General features: G+C 34.0%; 1 protein-coding gene across 1 annotated transcript; it reads left to right on the top strand.

Annotated features, from left to right (window-relative positions):
* Positions 1 to 399: 399 nt before the first annotated feature.
* LOC140440859 (uncharacterized) lies at positions 400 to 20,453 on the top strand. Its single transcript, XM_072531220.1, has 4 exons — positions 400 to 555; positions 4,455 to 4,562; positions 10,080 to 10,255; positions 20,311 to 20,453. Exons 1-4 carry the CDS (start codon positions 480 to 482, stop codon positions 20,401 to 20,403), a joined length of 453 nt encoding a protein of 150 aa, XP_072387321.1. The 5' UTR covers positions 400 to 479; the 3' UTR covers positions 20,404 to 20,453.
* The last annotated feature ends 886 nt before the right edge of the window (positions 20,454 to 21,339 follow it).

Genomic DNA, 21,339 nt, shown 5'->3' with positions numbered 1-21,339 from the left:
TGGGCCAGCTGTCAAATGTCATGCGCAATATCATACCTTGTGTATTCATTGTACCATGATGCCATACAATGTTATATCCCTAGTGATTAGGAACTTTTCAATTTTTTAGAAGTGGCTTGCGATATTTTTATATAACGCTTCTTATATTTTGATTATTCTGTCTCTTTCGTTAATTATGCGCCAAGTTACTCATATTCCAATTCTATTATTGCATTACCACTTATACTTATAACATAAAAAATTATACTATTACGTAATATAAAAATTATAAGTTATAAAGTATATCTTGATACGAAATCTTATGTGTCTAATTTGCTACAATACAAAAAAACAATAAATAATATTTATTTTCGTAAATACAATAACGATTTCATATCAGTAGCAAATTGAAAAATTATCAGACATATCTAACATAAAAATCCAATACACTTATAATTATGATAAGTATACATTCGACAGTGAGTAAGTGAACAGAAACCATGAAGCTGGAATATGCATTACTTTTAAGTGTATTATTGCACATGGCGAAATGTGCAATTGACTTTACTGACTGTGGTAAATATTAATGAAATTTTATTCATCTGTGATAGTGATGGTAATATGTAATAGTACTAATGATATCGTAATAGATAAGATGTGTCCTATTCATTTCAAGCAGTGTGATTTAATTACTGTCGCTATATTTTCGTTTTGTAACTTTTTTCTAGGTCCTTGTTTCTTTTTATGGTGGGGTGATGTTAATTCTAGTGATGTTATTACAATAGTATAAATGATATCAAAATGGATAGGATGTGTCCTATTAATTTAGGGCGTTGTGATTTAATTACTACCACTATATTTTCTTTTTCTAACCTTTTTTCTAGGTCCTTGTTTCTTTTTATGATGGGGTGATGTAAAGTCCTAAAAATAGTCTCATTATTTTCGTTTTAAGTCTTGTATATCTTTATTTTTGTCGTTTTTATAGTTTTCTGTTTTTAAGCATCTTTTTGTTTTTTCCGAAAACTTGGTTTCTCTTTACAAATCTTTCTTGAATTTTTTTTAGGTATTTCCATGGTCACTTCCTAAGGCGCTCATGTTTGTTTTCTTGTTTTATGACTAATTTCATATATTTTGTCTTTCTTTTGTTTATTTGTAATCCATATTTCAATGCTTTTAACCTCCAATTAATCAATTGCATTGGTATCACTAACTAGTTTTATTTTTAATTCTGACTATTGGAAGTGAGGGCAAAGAGAAAAGGTTTTCTTCAACTATACTATTCGTTTTTAGAATACAGTTTGGGATGGACAAAAACTTGATAAGAGAAAAAAAATTCTGTTTCCTTCATTCAAAAAGGAGAATAATTCGAGTTTCTCAAACATAAGTATTTTTATATTTACTTTACTCCGTTTGGAGTACCAGAAACTGAATTCTGAGGTTATAATACCCACTTATAGCGAGAACACCATTATGAGTAGCAATCTTCTAAGATCTCTACTGCAGGATTATAGGGAAGCCACAGTAATATACACGGACGCATCAAAAACAACAGAAGGGACTGGACGAGCATACTTTTTATCTGCTAGAAACGTAGAATTCAAGTATAAACTACAATATGAATTTTCTATCTTTTCAACGGAATCAATAGCTATACTTGAAGCTCTAAAATATGTTAAAAACACCTGCAATAGACATATTTTAATTCTGTCAGATTAAAAAACATTGAATTGCCCTCAACATTTAGCAACCCCTAGATATTTGAAATAAAAATCGATTGTATAATTTATCATCGACTGGAGTCAACATAAAATTTATTTGGGTCAAAGCACATATTGGTCTCAAACATAATGAATATGTAGATCATTTAGCTAAAATGAGTGTAACAACTGGCTCTACGTTGAAATATATGCTTAATACATCAGATATTGCTACGATTTTCAAAAAAAAATCAGCGATTTAGATGGAAAGAGCAATGGAAACATTACTGTTCTACAAACCATAAAAGGTATACCTCTTTACAACCAATTATGCCTCAAACAACCTGGTTTCAGAATTTCAAAGCTCCTCGTAAATATATTACTACTATAAATCGAATACGCTTTGGACATGCATGCTACCCATGCCATTTATTTAAAATTAAAGCCATCGATGATGATAGTTGCAAACATTGCGGTAAGCTAGGTGACCTAGATCACATCTTCTTTGAATGTCCTAAATTTATTCAGCATTCAAACTCTCTGTATACAAAATTAACTAAATGCAATACATACGCTCCATATAATATACAGTCCTTGTTAGCCATAGGTTCTGTAACAATATATAATTTAATTATAGAGTTTTTGTCAGACACATGCATAGTTTTATAAATCTGATACTCGTTCATGAAAACTTTCATGAGCGTGTATAGGGTTAGACTTGTACCCTTTGTTTATCCTATATGTAACAATACCTTATCCGTGGTCCAGTATTGTTTGTTTGTTAAAATAAATGTCTTGACGGACCCCTAGACGAGAAGCGAGTGTCCTTGTATTTTCCTTTGACGTGTTCTTCTATTAATTATTCGTCTATTTCGTTTTAGGGATATCGCTGTGCATTTGTCTGAGAGAAATAATCTGTACTTATCTGTATATACTTTCTTAAGGAACATATTATAACCCTTCGAGACTGGCTGAATGATGAAAGTCTATGCCACAAAAAAAAAGAAACTGAATTCACTACGAATTTTGACCATGATGAACGGCAGGTGGAATGCAATTTTTAGATTCCCTTGCCGAGTAATTTATCAAGCTGTTTGCTTTGCAAGTTTTAGAAGGCACGGTGGTAAAAATTTGAATTCGGTTTCGCCAGGTAGAAATCGTTTGATTTCTCTTTTTGTTATTTTTGTAATATACGAAAATCAATTTCGGGCAAAGTGGAAACTAATAAACAAATAGGTGCAGTGGACGTATTTTGTGATTGTGATAGAGTTCTAGTCATGTTCTTGTTTCGTTTTCAAAGGTGAGCTTGTGTACTTCTGATTTTTCGCTCTGGTCCGGCGTTTAACTTCAGTAGATCTTATAGCTCTAGGAAAAGGAAAGATTTCCTTAGGAGACACTATAAAAAATTCCACTGCAAGATGCCAGTGGCAATTTTTTTTCTATGATTAGAGATATTACTAGCATATCTCTACTGCAGGAGGGCTGCGGTGAACTTTCTTCTGTGTCTTCTATGGACGTACCTGAGTTTTCAGTAGGATGCAACTGTACTTCTGTTTGGCTACTTGTGTTTATATTCTGAGGGGTTGTTTCCGGTGAAGAAAAGTCCAGGTCAGAGAATACTTCTGAGTTAAATGGGCAAATGTCACATTTTTAAAACCCAGATGTGATATTTTGAGAGGTAAATCTCTTCAAAGGCAGTTTTTACCAAACCAGATATGTTATTATTAGATTATTCTTAAGAAATTGGAAATTTTTTCTGAACAGTGTCCACTGCATTAAACGCTCCCTTAAACGATCTGAACACCCACATCAAGTGGTTGAAGTTTATGCGTCGTGTGGTGGAACAGATAACAAGATGATGATGTTTTTTCTGGAGAGAATATTATTGTTTAAATTTAAATGAGAACTGTGGTTATTCGAAATTAAAAGCACAGGGTGCTGTTTGGATGATCGAACTTCAAATAAAACACTTCACCCATTCATAAGAGATGACTGCATTGACCCATCAGGAAATATTGCATCAAGCGGCGCTACCAACTAGTCCATAGTCCTCTTTCCGAAAATGAAGGCAGGCAAAATAAATCTAAATGCAACAAATTATTTTTTTAACTCAAAAGGAATTATTGTGGTCAGTTCGCCTCTCTCAGCAGAACGTACTACTCACACGTATTTTTTTTTTCCTTTTACTGAAATGAGTTTTGTTGACTTAGAAGATGACGTTTTCACACCAGACTCGTCCATTTTATATATGCTGGTTGGGTTTTGTAACAATTTGTATTTTTTATACAATTCCTACAGATTTCCGAAAAACTCTTGTCTATTGAAGGCTGCACATCTCGCTGCACTTGTCGGCTCTGGAAATCTGAACGATAATTCAGGATTACGATTCATAGACCCGTCAATCCACGGCCTTCCTGCATGGTTATTCTTAAATGGATGTGGTACATCATTTTTCAGTGCGAGCTGGAACGCAAGTTTTTGAAGAAGATTCCGTGTGAGGCCATAAAACTTGGAATCCATTTCTTTGGCATATCTCACAATTTCGCGTTCTATTTCTAGACTTAACATTGAAATGAAGCGGCCCAACTGTTTTCGCTGATCCTTTCTTTATGTGACGGAGGAGCGTACTCAAAAGAATATTGTGAAGTTTTGAAGCTTTTTAAATGCCTATCTTTGGAGCCACCGTTTTTCCGTTCCACCTATGTCATAACGTTTAAATTAATAATAAAATGATTCATATTTTAACGGACTGTTTTAACATATTATTATTACTTTTAGGAACAATATTAGAAGTAACTGATGTCAAGTTCAGTGATTGTACACAAACACCTTGCAGAGTTGAACGGAATTCTGAAGTATCGGTCGAAATTGAATTGAGTCGAATATGTAAGTTTAATTTGTGCCATTGTTTGTTTTAAAGTGATTAAAAAAGTAGTGGTTTCACGAGACCAGTTCAATAGGAAAAAGGACTGTTTGAATTGTTGGAATAACCACTCCATATTAAACTCTACAAGTTGGCAGATTTTCTATTTTCGATGTGGTAAATTAAATGTATTACTGCCAGGAAGACGAATGTCAACTGGACTATTGCGAGAAAATCACAGTAGACAAATCAAATCTCGCATAAAATCCGGTACTTTTCAAAATTAGCTACGGCAATAAATAGTTTAGACAACCTAATGATATAAGGCCTTTTTCGGGAAGCTTTAAGAGATTCAAGAGATTCTTTTATAGCTTCAAAAATCTTGATATCGTTTTGTTAACTTTTATCTATTATTCATTTAAACGATAACTTTGTAGAGCCCAAAAGAAATTATCCAAATCATGACGAACTGTATAGAATTTATACTTTTATCTAGATTAGGTAAAGAAAACATTTTTTTTCTCAAATGCCTAATGAATCAACCCCAGCCTATCTGTAAAAAACTCGTCGATTTCACGTAAAAACCTTAAGGTAATTGAACATTCTAAAAGGCATATGAGGGCTAAGGTATATAATGTTGCCCTGATTATTGTTATTTCAATCAGTTGCTATCAACAAGTCCTCGTATACACTTTGTTTCAGGATCAGCAACCTCCACTATGTTGCCATGTTATCAATTTCAATTGTAAATTTAACATCATAACATATAAGATCAAATAGTGTAACTCAAATTCAAATTAATAACATTAAACAGGTTTTTACCCAAGTATTTAGTGGCTCAAAACATGTACAGTTAGATACACTGATGATGAAATATTAATTCCGAAAACGTTTTGTGATATAGTTCGATTGGATTTTTAAATTATATACCTTTTATAAATGATTTTTAGATAAATTTTTTGTGACACATGGTATACAGCCAGCTACAGGAACTTAGTTTCCTTGTAGCTTTCATATTATTTCAACAATGAGGGATTTATTGGAGTTGGAAATCCAACAAAACATAGCCGTTCTTTAAATTTATCGATATCAACATTTAAGAGAATTACTTCTTATGAAATACGTCATTATAACGCATCTCACATACAGTGGATGATCAAATTTTTAGAGCCACCTAGTAAAATTCAACGGATGGGTTTACCGAAAGTACAAGCTGATTATAGCCACAAATGTCAAACATAAAACAAAAAATTTCGGTTTAGCAGTGTTCGCATGTTTTTATAATGTATATACTGTATGCTTCAAATATAAAGAGACAAAGCTTTAGAAAAGTACATTTTGATTATATTATGTTATAAATTCTCCAATTTTTTGTTTATATAAAACAAAAATGAGTAAATATTTGTTTCTTTAAAGACTAATTGCAGTTAATTATTGGATTTTTTTTTTGGCAATTGCCCTTTGATAGATTAGGTGATAGATTTGGCAATCGTCAAATTAGCAGTAGCGAGATTGCAACAGTAGTTTGCAATGAATCTCGAAAGAGACACATATTTACTCGTTATTGTTTCATATAAATTAAAAATTGTAGAATTCATAAAATAGTATAATCAAAATATACTTTTTAAAAGCTTTCTCTCTTTATGTTTAAAGCATAAAACACATGCATTCAGCGGCGACTCGTGGCATAAAAAAGTGGTGAAGATGAGGAAAGCTTGCCGGACCAAAACGAGTTTTGGTACCTACGTCGCGCCCAAAACTCATTAAAAATTTGTTAAAAAAAAATGTATAGAGTTTAGGGCCCTAATAACTTGAAAACAGTTTTTTAGGGCACTTATACTAAATACGATTCGTTCTGCTTGCTGGAGGTATTTTAGTTCTGAACCTTGACATTTCATTGAGGGTTTTTTGGCGATTAAAACACCACGCCTACTTAAACGGGTTGGTGAGTTTCGATTCAGCCGCTTACTCTGAGTCAGATGCTGATTGCAGCCGACCACTCTGGATTGGACGCAGATGTTTAAAATACTGGTTGGTCGACCATGTAAAAGAACATCCCTTTTATCTTCATTTTTCCAATGCCTAAACGGAGTCTCTAATATATTACACACCAAGTCATTAATTTAGCCACCATTTAATATAGTCTTCTGCAGGTCTTCATGTAGGGTAGAGTCGATGGCAAAAAGGGAATAAGTAGAAAGAGGAAATAATGGCTGCGAAATATTCGAGACTGGACAAACATGACTCTAGACGAATTATTCCACGTTGAAAAAGACAGAAAAACTTTTAGAAATGTGGTCGCCAACCTCCGTTAATGGAGACAGCATAGGAAGAAGAAGAAGAAGTCATTAATTGGATTTATGTCTGTCTAAAATTATTTTTGTCCAAACGAAATCCACGAGAACACTTTATATCCGAAATCCGAAGCAAACCACAGAGAAATGTATCAATAAAGTGCACTAAACAAATAAAATTAATACTGTGACTAAACTAAACTAATAAATACTATACTATACACTATACTATATAAAAAATATCTATATAATAGACTAAATTTCAAAATAATGTCGCTGAGAGAAATTTCCGAAAAATAGGAATACCAAATACACATCCAACAGTGGGTGAAGACGAATAATACATTTATAGACGGAACTGCACTCACCAGTTTTCTCAGCTATCACTAAGGATAGGCTGACGTCACGTTGCCATGGCAACCGTGAACGCTGATGCAGATGGATTTTGCATTTCAAAAATTATATTCACCTCTTCCTGAATCCTATTATACACGGCTAGTGACACAGGTCAGGACTTGACCGTCAAGTACGTACCGCTAATAAAGCTAGTTGTCTTTTTAATTTTTAGAATAATGAATAGAGAATAAATAATTGATTTCAGAATTTAGATATAATAATGTTGCTTTCATTTTTTATTTGTTTGTCTCAATTTAATTATATTTTTTTGGTGAACCTCACCTTCACCTACTTCACCTGGCCGGCCGCCGCTGCATGCATTATAAAAACATCCCAACACTGTCAAACCGAAATATTTTATTTCATGGTTGCCATTTGCGGCTATATTCAGCTTGTACTTTCGGTAAAATCTACCAATTCATTTTTTTTACAAAGAGGGTATATAATTGAGCTGTATAATATATTAATGCGTTTGTTTTTATTTAATTATCTTCAACACATTATGACAGTACAATAAATAGTCTGGCACAAGTGGCAATACAGCGGGCGTGGTAATACGTGACTCAGATGCATCGAGTTAGAATCTATGGAGGGCATCACGTGACTAAAACCGACCTCACTTCGGCCATATTGTTAAGATTGTTTTGACACTTTTGACAGATCGTATATATTTGTTTACGTTTGTTCTTTTTCGAATATTTTTAGTTTTATAATACTTTTATAGAAACTGTAATAATATATTGTGATAGTGCATAATAATGGTTTCTTGTTCTCAACGTAGTTGCAGTAGCAGAAGCAATGTTAATAAAAAATCTTCTGGAATAACGTTCTGCAAGTTAGTATACAAATATGTAAACAAAGTAATGGCCCGTACCTACGTCAGAGAATAAATTAATAGTATTTGACTGTATTAATTTATCTTTATGTATAATATATCGTGTTTTTAGTGTTTACCGCGGGATAAATAAATCATAGTTTATTAAAAATGTATTGGAATTTTTTAGATTATGATTAAATCTTCTGAATAACTAGTCATATTTTTATAGTAGTTTTAATATTATTGAGTCCGGCCATAATTCCACCGCCATATTGGTATCATCGTTAGCCACGCCTACCTACGCCGTTTTTAATACACATATTAATATGCTCATAGCTTCTCCATAGATTCTAACTCGATGCTCAGATGCCATTGTTTGTCAGTACTGTTCAGCATAGCTTGCAACTTGTGTGCATATTATTTTGTATTCTTAGTGTTTAGAGTTATAATAAATAGTTTCCATTACTCTCTAGAGATATTATGACAGCCGTACACTATTTTTTGTGAATTTAGCAAACATTGCATGTTTGTTACACCAGTGGTGCCAGAACAACATGGGAAAAACCAAAGAGATATTTCGAGATATTGTCTTGGCAAACAGAAAACAACCTCGAAGGATTTTAACGAAAATAATGCAAGAGTCTGGCATAATTTTCACCACTGAAAGCTCGTCGGCGAATAAAGGATCTGGGGTTTTCAACTTGTCGCCAAGCAAAAAAGACGCTATTCACACCAGCCATTAAGAAAAAAGGCTTCAGTGTGCCAAAGGTTATAAAAATTTGACCATTGATGATTGAAATCAGGTAAATAACATTACTTGACATTGTTTTTCTTTTATGTAGTTTACAGTTAAGCAATTTGTCAACGATTCGAAAATAATAATATTATTCCAGGTTTGTTTCTCGAACGAATCTACCGTGCAGATCCTCATGAATAGAGGTGGGTTTTTAAGAAGAAAAACTAGGAAAAATACAAAGCGGATTGTATTGTAAGGACGGTAAAATACTCCTTGAGCCTCCTCTACATCTACTTAAGAGTATTGCAAACAAAAATGCTTCTCCAGGTCCAGGAGTGGTTCTTAAACAAGAGTTTTAAGTTTATGCATAACTCGACTCCTTGTCACAAGGTAAAAACTGTTACAAAACTTCTTGCTGACAATTGGATAAAGGTGATCGACTGGCCTGGCAATTCGCCAGATCTGAATCCAATAGAAAATCTTTGGAAGCTCATAAAGAAAGAAATTTTCAATGAAATTATAACCACAAAGCGTCAATTGATCGAGCACTTAATAGCAGTAGGGCACAGAAGTGGAACAATTCAGCAAATTTACCAGAAATGCATAGAAAGTATGATAAGAAGGGTCAGTCATTGTTGCAAAGAGTGACACTACCAAGTACTAGGCTAAAGGCACAATTTTAAGTGTTTTCATGTAATTACTCGTTTCCTTTTTAATATATGTAAACTTTATAAGGTTTCAAATCACAGTAAAATAGAATTAAGTACAAAAACATGTTTTATAGCTCAAATACATACCATTATTAAACAAAAAGTTAAATTTTATGGGGTGGCTCCAATAATTTGATTACCCACTGTACCTGGAAGAACTACATCATTGAGATGCGCCAATTTTTCGACCATTACTGATGTACATGTAACCATCTGGAAATTTGAGGCGTGCCAACTTGGTTTATATTTAAATAAAGATAGGAACTGATTATCTAAGTCTCAAAAAAGATAAAGATATAATATTCTAGCCTTTGGTTCCTAGTTCTTAGTGTCAGTAATCACACCCTACAGTATTATTTTAATATATTCTTTCAATATATATTTTCAATATATTTCTTTAAATTTTTTGCTTATTTTAAAGTTATTTTTGTGACCGCTTAAAGTAGTTCTGTAATATGTTTTTATTTTTTTTGTTTAAATAAAATAAATGTCGTCCTGAAACGGTTAACAACTTTTATTAGAGCTATATTAAAGTGTTCGTCTGTGGAAATACTCGATTTAACGATTTATCATAAATCTCTTTTTAGCTCATGTTCCGCCAGTGCAATCTGTGACTGCAGCTGCTGAAATTGTCCAACACGGTATTTCGTGGGAGTTAGAGATAAACCCCAGCGATACATGTACGACATGGAAATGTCCACTAGAAGATGTAAATGAATATTTGTTTACAGGCAACATTTCTTTTAAATCTATTAGTTTTTGGGTAAATATTCATTATATTTCTTATTATAAACATAAAACAAATAGGGAAACGTGCCTATGATGGACCCCTTAAGAAAATACCTTCATAATAATTTTAATTATTTACTTAACAGGCTTTAAATATGACTACATAACATTTTTGTATTTGTGGAATATGCTAATTGTTAAAAGTTTGCAGAAAAAGTAATGATAAAAGTGTATTCATATTTACTAAAATCCTGTTAAGGGTGCATCATGGGCATAATATATGCGCACATGTTGAACCCCTTGATACGCCCATGATGCACTCGTTGAATTTTGGACAAAATAAGTAAAATATATTATAAACTATAAAAAATATTAAAAATTTATATTTTTAGGAATAAAAAATTACATGCACAAATCACACATTAATTGTTTATGTCAAGGATTTACATCTGCATATTCAGTGTGACACCAATTATTATTACACACTTGTCAATGAATACCTTTTTATTTAGATCATGAATGTGAAAAGGGTTTATTGCAGTAAATGCACTGCATCATTGGAGTTCGCTGAGGAATAGCGAAAGATATGGGTTGCTGCAATTAATTCCGAGTCGTCTTCTTCAAAAAATCATTCAGAATCGTCTTCAGAACTCTCTCTCTCTTGTCGTTTCCTCATTGCTGAGGATCGTGATTTCCTACAATGCGGGCTGTCAATTCTCTCCATCTCTTGCGATTTTGGGCTGCTCTCATGGACTCGGAAAACGTCTCTCCAGTGGCTTTCTGTACTTGATCTGACCATCGGATAGGCGAGCGTCCTCTGCCTCTACGTCCTTCTACGTTTCCGCACACAATTAGTCTTTCTAAGTTGTCATTGTCTCGCAATGTGGCCAAAAAACTTTAAAACATTTGCAAGACACTGAGAGGAGAGTCTGGTCTGAATGTTTAGCTCTTCGAGAATCGACTGATTGGATCTGTGCTCCGTCCACGAGACGCGTAGCATTCGTCTCCAGCACCACATTTCGAATGCGTCAATCCTTTTCCTATCCTCTGATTTTATTGTCCATGTTTCGGCACCGTAACTAAAGATTGAAAAAATGAGTGTCCGTACCAGTCTCATTTTGAGTTTTTTGGATAAAGAGCGGTCCTTCCATATTTTTGACAGTCGACTCATCGCGTTCTTGGCCATCCCTATTCTTCTGCGAATTTCCGTATGGGAGGAAGCTGCATTGCTTAAGGAAGATTCTAGATACGTGAACTCGTCTACTTTCTCGAATTGATTTAGGGCGCCTGTTGTTTGGAGGATATTCGCGTGGTCCACAATCATGATTTTTGTTTTCTGATTATTAATCTTGAGCCCACACTTGTTGCTTTCGGTTTCTACTCTCTTTATCAGTCTCGACATCTCCTCTTCAAATGTTGCTATCAGTGTTGTATCGTCTGCGAATCTTAAGTTTGAGATCTTTTTTCCTGCAATGGAGATGCCGCCTCTGCATCCATCGAGTGTGTTCCTCATTATGTATTCTCCATATAAATTGAACAGGTCTGGAGATAGTATGCACCCTTGTCGTACACCTCTGCTGGTTTTGAAGGTATCAGATTGCTGGTTTTCAATTCTTATTTTAACTGAGTTATCTTCGTATACGTTTTTAATTAATATTGCCAAATGATCTGGACTGGTCTTCAGAACTACTTGTAGTTAATTTTTTTTATTTTTCTGGCGATATGTTTCTTTTGTTTTGCTTCTTTTTCTGCAATTTTTTGTTTTATATCTTCAATTTCTGGCGTTGAATTTAAATATCCTGTTTTACCCCGTTTTCTACCACTTTTTTGCGTTACTTAAAATACTCCAGCTAAAGAAGAAAGACAAATATCTTCTACCAAGATGTTTAAGAATAAAGATGATGTTGATTTTTGATCAGTGGATCTTTTTGATAAACTTTCAATCGAAGAAACATTTTGGCTCTAATGTTTCTGTGGTGAGTTCTGGTTAGAACACCCTGGCAGTGAGTTTTGTTCAGGGATTTTTTCTATCAGTTGTTAGAGACCGTAAAAATTTAAATACTCAAAGACAGGAAATCAAAACATAATAATACCGTTTTCCTTTGTAAACTGAAGAGCTTCAAAACTTTTATGATTAACATGGCTATCGAATTACAACAAAATTTTGTTGGTTTTAGAAGTCCTCTATTCTTTTCTTTAGCAAAGGCAAACTTTCAGTAGGTGCATGAATCATAAGTTCATCTTTATTTTTTGGTCGAGCTGTATTCATTGCACATACAACCGTAACATGTAGACCGAGCTCTGCGCTACTTAAAGCAGCAACTTGTTTGCGACCCTTACTAGCAATAATGTTCTGCAATTTTTTTGCACAGTTGTCAAAACAGAATCGTCCATATTATAAATTTTTTTCGGTGGAAAGTAAAATTCATCTAAGACATTTCCTAATGCAGTAAAATAGGCACCTATATTTGGTTTATTAAAAGCTTGAGCCCTTGCCAACGAAGTATTTCTGGAGGGCGCAATGATATTTGAGGATTTTCGCTTTAAAAAGCCTATTACCCATTTTATTATTAAAGTTGTGGCTATTTTAGCTACTTCGTATACAAGTTTTCGCAAATCTTTACTCCTCAGGCAAAAAACAAAGAGTTTTCATAGTGATAATATGGTCAGCAACTTGCTGTTCAATAGTAGTGGAGAATTATGGTCTTCGTAATCCCTAATCACCTTTGATACTTCCTTGTTGTTTATTAAAATGCCTTTTTAACGTCGTTTTTGGAACGATATTTTTGCTGTCAGCTTAAACCTCATATTTTTTTTCTTGTATGCTTTTTAAATCTTGCTTCATATTACTCTCTTTCCACTGTTGCCTTTCGAAGGAACCATAGGAGCCATCTCTGTAAAATAAATTATGTTAACCATTAAGTAGCAAAACGAAAGGTATGCCCAATTTATTTTCTTTTTCCTATGATGGACCCCTAGTCCGTCATAGGTAACGACACATGGGTCCATCGTAGGCAAATAGACTAGGCACTACATTTAATTCTGTTACTTTTGTTTTATCTATTTTAACCTTAAATAAAGTATGGTATTTGACAAAGAAAATTTAGTCATTTTATATAAAACAAATAATGTCTGTTAATAGTTTAATGTATGTTACCCGTAAAATACGACTTAAGAAAAAATTTTTATTAGATCAGCAATGCCAAATTTTAAATATAGACAGGGGTCCAACATAGGCACACTTTCCTTATTAGGGTAGAATATTAAAAAGACAATGAGAACTATAAAATCTGATTTAAGAAATAGTTTTGGTTCACGAGAAGCTTTCATGTGGAATTCAATTCCTATTTGATCTACATTGGGGTATAAAATTAACCGGACACTCAGATTTTTCCTAAAAACTGTTGTTTAAAAAAGTTTAAGATGTTTCTAATTTAGTATTTAATAATAAACAAAATTTAAAAGTCAAATTTATTACAACTCAAAAATACAACACAGAAAAAACAATAAACAATTCAAAAAATTTGAAAATCGGCAAAGAAACAAAAATTATTTTTTTTAAATATAAAATTTTTTTATGGTAAATGATATTTAGTAGAGTAAATTACCTCTACGAGCCCTAATTAACAAAAACTTTTATTTTAGCCCTAATTACGGCTCTCATTCGATCAGGCATACTTCAGATTAACGCAGCAAAGTCTGCTTGAGGGATTTGCCCCCATTCGTCACGAACTGCTTGCTGAATATACCATTGAGCGTTCAAATTGCCTGACCCCTTAAATTGCAACAAGTTCTATATGAGCTTCTCTAGGGAAATGCCTGCCCACACCATTATACAACCTCCACCAAATTGAACTCTCGAAGTTAAACAACATTGCTGATAACGTTCTCTCCATATCCTAGGAGAGAACCTATCCTATCTCTCCATATCATAGGTCCAATCGTCAACACCCCAATTAAGATCTGCGCAAGCGAAGTCTAAACGTTGGCTCCGATGATCTAGAGGTCCCGTGACAGGTAATATTTAAGTGTCTTTGAACGGTATAAACGGAAACTGTATTTCTATGGACATCATTTAATCGTTGAACAAGTACTGGTGCTGATAATGTACGATCGCGTACTTGACTTGTGGTTTTACCTTGACCTGGCCTTCTGGTATATTTTTTTGTTTCCCGAAATCTTTGTATTACATCAAACACTCTACTTTGAGAAATTCCAAAAGCAGTTGCGATGTAACGAATGCTGCGCCCATCATCTTGTAAAGCAACAGCTTGTGCTACTTCTTTTGGTGTCATAATTTTTTTACTGCAAGTTTTAAACAGAGAGACAATAGGCAAACCTACAGCCGAACTTATAATCAGGTACAGTACCACAATAAACTTAAATTAATATTAAGCCACTATTTCACATTAATAACAAAACGTATATGTAAAAGTGTTGTTGTTCGCACAAAACATCTAAACAGGTTAAAACAAGAAAAAAACGTTATCACTAATAAGGCATAAAATACAATTCAATCAAATTAAAAAAGTTTCGATCTAAAAACCAACAAAAAGCAAAACAATTTAAGTATCCAGTTAATTTTGCACCCCAGTGTATAGTGACAAACTTTTGCCAATGTATAGCATAATCTGTTCCTAAGTTTCTAAGAGCCTTCTCAATTTGGTTTGTGACTAATTTTGGAAATTTTTTTCTGTGCTGAGTTTGAAGAATTAAGTAGCTCGCTGTTGTGTGCGTTCAATCTCTTGACATTGCTTTTTATTTCTTCCTTTAGTACTATTTTAGTTAATTTGCCGTCTAATATTACTTGAAGTTTTTAATGTTTTAATATCATTTTTCTTCAGTGTCTATATTTTGCAAACAAATAATTTTTTTAAGCCCTTCTCTCTATTCGGATTGCCAAATATAGGCCTCTCCTAATTCTCGCCATTCATCTCTGTTATTTGTAAGACGTTTCCACATTGGTCCTGCTGTTCGTAATATCGTCGCTCCAGCGCATTTGCGGTCTTCCTCGTCGTCTTTTGGCTTCATATGGCCTCCAATTCCCGATTTCTTTATTCCATCGGGCATCCTTAAGACGTTCGTTATGTCCAGCCCATTTTCATTTGAGTTTGGCTGCCTATTCGACAGCATCTTTTACTTTAGTTCTAGTACGAATGTCTTCATTGGTTTTACGGTTTTTGAGTGAGATACCCAGATTTGTCGTTCCATAACTCTCTGAGTTTTTCTGATTTTCTCCATGTTTATTTTAGTGAATGTCCAAGTTTGAGCTCCATATGTAAGTACAGGTAGGACACAGGAACTAAACACTTTGTTTCGTAGTCTTTGAGGTATATTGTTATTTTTGAGGTATAAGTACGTACGAGAGTCTTTCGAGTGCTGCCCATCCCATTTTGACACGTCTGCTTATTTCGGTAGTCTGATTTTCTTTGCTTACCTTGACATTTTGACCCAGATATGTATATTCATCTACGTGTTCTATCTCTATCCCTTGGATGTTTATCATAGATTTGTCATCTTTGTTTGACATTAGTTTAGTTTTGCTGAAATTAATTTTCAGTCTTCTTTTTAGGGATTCTGTGTGTAGCTCCTCAATCATCATATTCAGTGCATTCCACGTGTCGACTATTAGTACTACATCATCTGCGTATCTAAGATGGTTCAAGTATCTTCCGTTAATAGGGATTCCCTTATTTTCCCAGTCTATTGACTAAAAGAGATCTTCTAGGGCAGCTGTAAATAATTTTGGAGATATCGTGTCTTATTGTCTTACGCCTCGGTTGATTTTTATTGGTCTTGCTTCGATTCCATTACCCAACGTCACTATCATTTCAGCTTGTTCGTAAATATTATGCATTAATATTCTGTACCTGGAGTTGCTTTGGTTGTTGACTAATGCTTCTTCTATTGCCCACAGTTCTACGCTATCAAAAGCTTTTTCATAATCTATAAAAGCCAGGCATAATGGGAGATTGTATTCGTTAGTCTTTTCTATTAAGCTTTTCAAAGTATACAGATGGTCACAGGTGCTGTACCCTTTTTGTAATAATCTTTGTAATGCTGTTTGTAATAATCTTTGTAAAGGTTTTGTAAAGTTGTGAAAGAGGTGAAATTGGTCGATAATTTTTCAGGTCTGTGGTGTCTCCCTTTTTGTGTATTAGTATTCTTTTAGCAGTATTCCATTGTTCGGGTATGTTGCCCTTGAATAGACATTTATTAAATAGTATTTTTAGATATGTGATGGCTTCTTCTCCGCCTTCCTTTAGCATTTCTGCTAGGATTCCATCGCTTCCAGGAGATTTATTCCTTTTTATTTCTTTTACTGCTCTTTCTATTTCTTCGTGGCTTATTTCGGGCATCACTTCTGAGTTGACATTTGTTATTTACCTTTTCAAGTTCTGCTTTGAGATCTAAATAATACTAAAAATCATATATTTATCTATCTAATCTATCTATCTAAAAAGCCTAAATTGTCCACTGCTGAACATAGGCCTTCCATAAATTTCCCACGTCCCTCTATTTTGTGTCCTTTTTATCCAGTTTCTAGCAAATCTCTTTATGACGTTGATCCATCTGCTGGATTTCACTTCTGTACGTTTCGTGTTTCGGGTGCCGTTCTACTAATGCCTTACTGGTCTACCGCTCACCCGGCATTCTACCAACGTATCCGGTCCAATTCCATTTTTGATGTAAACTAGTCTCTAGTACCCACGCACCACGTCTTGTTCCTGATAACTTGATTTGGTAGATAGTTCTGGTATTCTAGATCCATAAATCAAGCCATGGTATTTGACCGTTGTTAAATTATAATAATTACTTTAAAAGCAGCATGTCGAATGATTGCGAAATGATGAAAAATACTCAGGCATTTGAATCTTTGTCTAGTCAGTGACGATGAAGTATATATCAACCGTTGCTGTATCAGCTGTCGTATTGTCTGCCACAGGTACACTCCAAATATCAGGACGAAATAATTATTTCTAGAATTCCTAGGCTCATGAACCTTGAAACCAATGTATCATTATAAAGGTTACCCAGATTTCTATGAACAAACCATCTTTGTATACACTATTATTCCAGTCGTCTCAGATTTGATCTCTCAAAACGAGACGAACAAGTTAACACATTAATCCTTCCAGATGCGCGTGGCCCGTTTGGGGTACCTCGTATCGTAGTATCAAAGAATATAGACGCTTATAGAAAAATTGTTCACTGTTATTTTTAAAAGTCGGCAAAAGGTTAGTCAGATTGGACGCACGTGGTACCACTAAGGAGCGGTAATGTCAGCTTCTATTATTGCTTCTAAAATATGAAAGAGTGATAGGATTAAATTTTTGCGTTTTATAAAATTTTTTAGAGAAAATAATATTATTTTAACTTTTAATTAATTAATCTTTTTAGAAAAATTATTATGATTCAAATTTTTAATTGAAATAATGTACAAATCTACAAATAATATAATTAAAACTCTCTTTTTATAAACTATAAATAAAATTAATTAAAAGTCAATCACCGGGAGAGAAAGCTCAAAAAATTGTAAGGTCTTTTGATCAAAAAACAATTCCTGATCTTGTTAGTACGCTAGGATTGCTTTTTAACACATACACCAAAGAATTTTTTTTACAATTTGAGAATTCGAAATTGTGAAGTATAATTTCGGATTTTTAAATTAAAAAATAAATAAGTAAGTCTCAAATAACTCCTCACTAGAGCTCAACAAAGGAAGATAAGAAAAAGGCAAAAATGGCTGTCAAAAGGTAAAGGCAAAAAGGCAAATCAGCAACACCCGACGATAAAAAGAGACTTCGGGAGAATACCATCAACCCCCTCGTAACAGAGTTGCTAAGAACTCAAGGTGCTCTAACGAGCAGACTAGGTTATAAAGCACCCTGACAAAAGTGGTAGCACACAGGCACCATCCTGATACTCAACTAGATCGGGCTCAAGCAAATTTGATCATTAACAAACTGGAGCAAGCACTTGATGAGGCTCCTATCTGAGGTCAAAATGAACTTCTGCAGTTCCATAAAACATCGTTTAGCGAAGGGACCCTGTGGGTGAACTGTGTTAACGAGTATACAAAAAAATGGACGACTGAAGTGGTGAAGACTATTGAGAGAGTGGAGACTGTGGGACAGAGTAAACCTAAATATAATTGTTCCAAATAATATGCCCAAGCGCCCCATGGTCCTCACCCGCGTCCCCAATAAAACACTTGATGAAGAAACTATCAGGACCCGCCTAAAGAGGCAAAATCAAGACCTTAACACACAAGACTGGTTGTGATGTCTGTTCCACAGACTGAACGACAGCAAAGATAAAGGTTATAGAGGAAGGAGTTATGAAGGAGATAGTTCTCAGATCAGCATACCTCCCATATGCTATCTACCTCTTTTTCTTTTTTCAGGCGGCTTTCATCTGTGAAGTTTTTGGGGTCAACGTTAGTCAGGCATTCTCAAAAGGTGCCCAAACCTTTTTAAACCTCTTTTTTCTATTCTGTTAATGACCGTTTCTACAGCATTCATGGTATTTCTTATAGATTCGTTGGTCTTCCTTCCAGCCTTGATGTTCTAGCGCTTCTTCTCAAATAATCCATTTCAACTGCCAACCATCTTCTCTTCAGGTCGGCATTAATTGTCCATACTTCAGACATAACTAACAAAGAACCGATTCAACCATGGTTTGCCCTATTCTTTTTTGTTCCTTTTGGAAATGTTGCGATCCCACCATAAGGAGCTCAGACATCCTAAAAATTTTACGTCCCTGATTAATTCGTGTACTCTCTGAGTAAGGGTGACATACTGCATCCTTGTCTTAGTCCTTTAGTTACTTTTATTGGCTCTGATAGTTTATTTCCGATTTTTAGGTAAGTAGTGTTATCCCTGTATACTTCTGTGATTATCCCTAAAAGGTATGGACTAATGCCGAGTTGTTGTCAAGCTTGCCACAATTTAAGTCTTAAAACTTTATCATACACCTTTTCTAGATCGTTCTGTTAAGCATCTATATTCTTTGGTAGTATTAAAGAAGCTGTACAAATTCAGCAAGGCAGTAAATCACACCGTCCCTTTGTGAGCAGTGAAAGTGTTAAAATTAGCTGAGAATATCAATTTCGCAAAAAAGGTTGCCACTCCTACCCTCGATATTCCTTCTAAAACTTCCTGTACGAAGGAGGAAACATCGGAAAACATCGATTAACCAAGAATCTCTACGCCGTCGAAGAAAATATTTCTAGGTATTTCTATAAAAAGTGTAGCTGAGATAATTTTGAACAAAAATGTGTATTTTTGTGTAGATTACACCTTTCCCTAAGAAACAACGCTTGAAGCGACCGGCAAATTTGAATCTCAGTTACGGGAACGAAATCAACTTTTTTTTTTTTCATCAAATATAAACAATTTGTTTCAACTCGACAGTAAAAATTCAATATCTCTAGATCAGAGAGTCCTTGACAAAAATCAACATGCGTTTTATAGATCAATAAGATTTAATACTTTCATTGACTAGTCGCTATGTGATTTCGATTGCTAGAGCTCAATCTTCAAAACCTATAACATAAGATTTTAATTTTGAGCTGTGGCAATAAATATGAGGCATTTGAAATTAAATAAAAAACGCTGAATTTAAACTTTTACACTACAAACTGAATTTTCACCGTCGAGTTTATACAAATTTTATTTACAAAACTGATTTCGCGCGTAACTGACATTCAAAATCGCCGGTTGCTTTAAGCTTTATTTCTGAGAAAACAGTTCGTTCTACACAAAAAGTGCTTATAAGAATTTTTGTTCAAAATTATCTCAGCTACATTTCTTATTTGAAATATTGTTCGTACGGCATACAGATTCTTGGTAAATCGTTGCTTGCGTCCCCTGTCCCCAACTAAGAGGGTGGTTTTAGGAAGAAGCCCAGAACAAATGTCAATAGGAATGGCAAACTTTTCGGGATTTCCAAATTGACATTCACAGCAAAATTCAGTTTGTGTGTATGATTTTTAGCGGTTCAGAGGCATTTTCGTCTCTAACGACTGAATTATTTAAGTTTTGAATTATATTATACAGTAATTTATTTATTTTATATATTTTTTAGAGACCAGGGGAAGTGGTAGTTAAGACTCTCAATACCTTGGAACCTGATGGAGATCCCATATTCTGCGCCAGCTGGGAAATTAATTTTATTTAGTATTACTGAGATTTTAGAATTAAAATATTTATTAAAAATATTATATTTAATATGGTTTCTTTAAATTCATATATAAATCCGTCGTTAAACAATAGATAATTAAAAGAACCTTCAAACAACTACGAAATTTAAGGAAACACTCGAAATAAGATAGAAAAACGGATAAATGATCGAAGAAGATATTGACCACGATTGGAGAAAATGTAGAACTACGTTAGAGTAGGTGGAAACACAAAGTATTGGAATGACAAAACGTAAGAAATAAAAGTCAGATTGGTACAAGGAGTGTACATAAACAACACCAAAAAAAAAATCAGACATACACAAAACTTCAGGGATAGACAACAAAGCAAATAAAGGAAGAATATAGGTAGTTAATACAGAACGAGGAACAAATGTTGAAAATACAAAAAAATATTTAGAATGCCAACTTAAAGAACAACAGAAACGTTGAAATCGTTAGTAAGAAACAAAAAGAATTGAATAGAGCAGCTGAAATAATTGGGCAAAAGGAACAGAAAATAAAAAGATTAGTCGAAAACTTTAAGGAAATACTAAACATAAGGCATAATGTAGACGTACAGTAAGCATAAATGCAGTTTGTTGAAATATATACCGATATTCTCATAAAGGTAAGCACACACTTGACCGAACCGGCCGAACGATTGATGACCGGCAATTTATTGTGGAAAAATTCGAACGTAGATGTGAGGTTCGAATCGGTTTGTAAATGCCCCTTTGTCCGCTTCTTGTCGATCGACGATGATAGGTATAATAAAAGGTTGAAGTTGTGGAGTAAAAGTGTTGATTTATTGACAGCTACTGGTAATTACACAATATGATGTTCGTTACGTAACTACTTATGATTGACTGTAGTAGACTGCGCTCACATGAGCTCAAATCCCCAATTTACAATCTCACAAATATTTCATATCT

The sequence above is a fragment of the Diabrotica undecimpunctata genome, chromosome 5 (assembly GCF_040954645.1).
Source record: "Diabrotica undecimpunctata isolate CICGRU chromosome 5, icDiaUnde3, whole genome shotgun sequence".
Taxonomy (NCBI): Eukaryota; Metazoa; Arthropoda; class Insecta; order Coleoptera; family Chrysomelidae; genus Diabrotica; species Diabrotica undecimpunctata.
The sequence above is the reverse complement of the archived record's forward strand: the minus strand, read 5'-3'. Positions and strand labels throughout refer to the sequence as shown.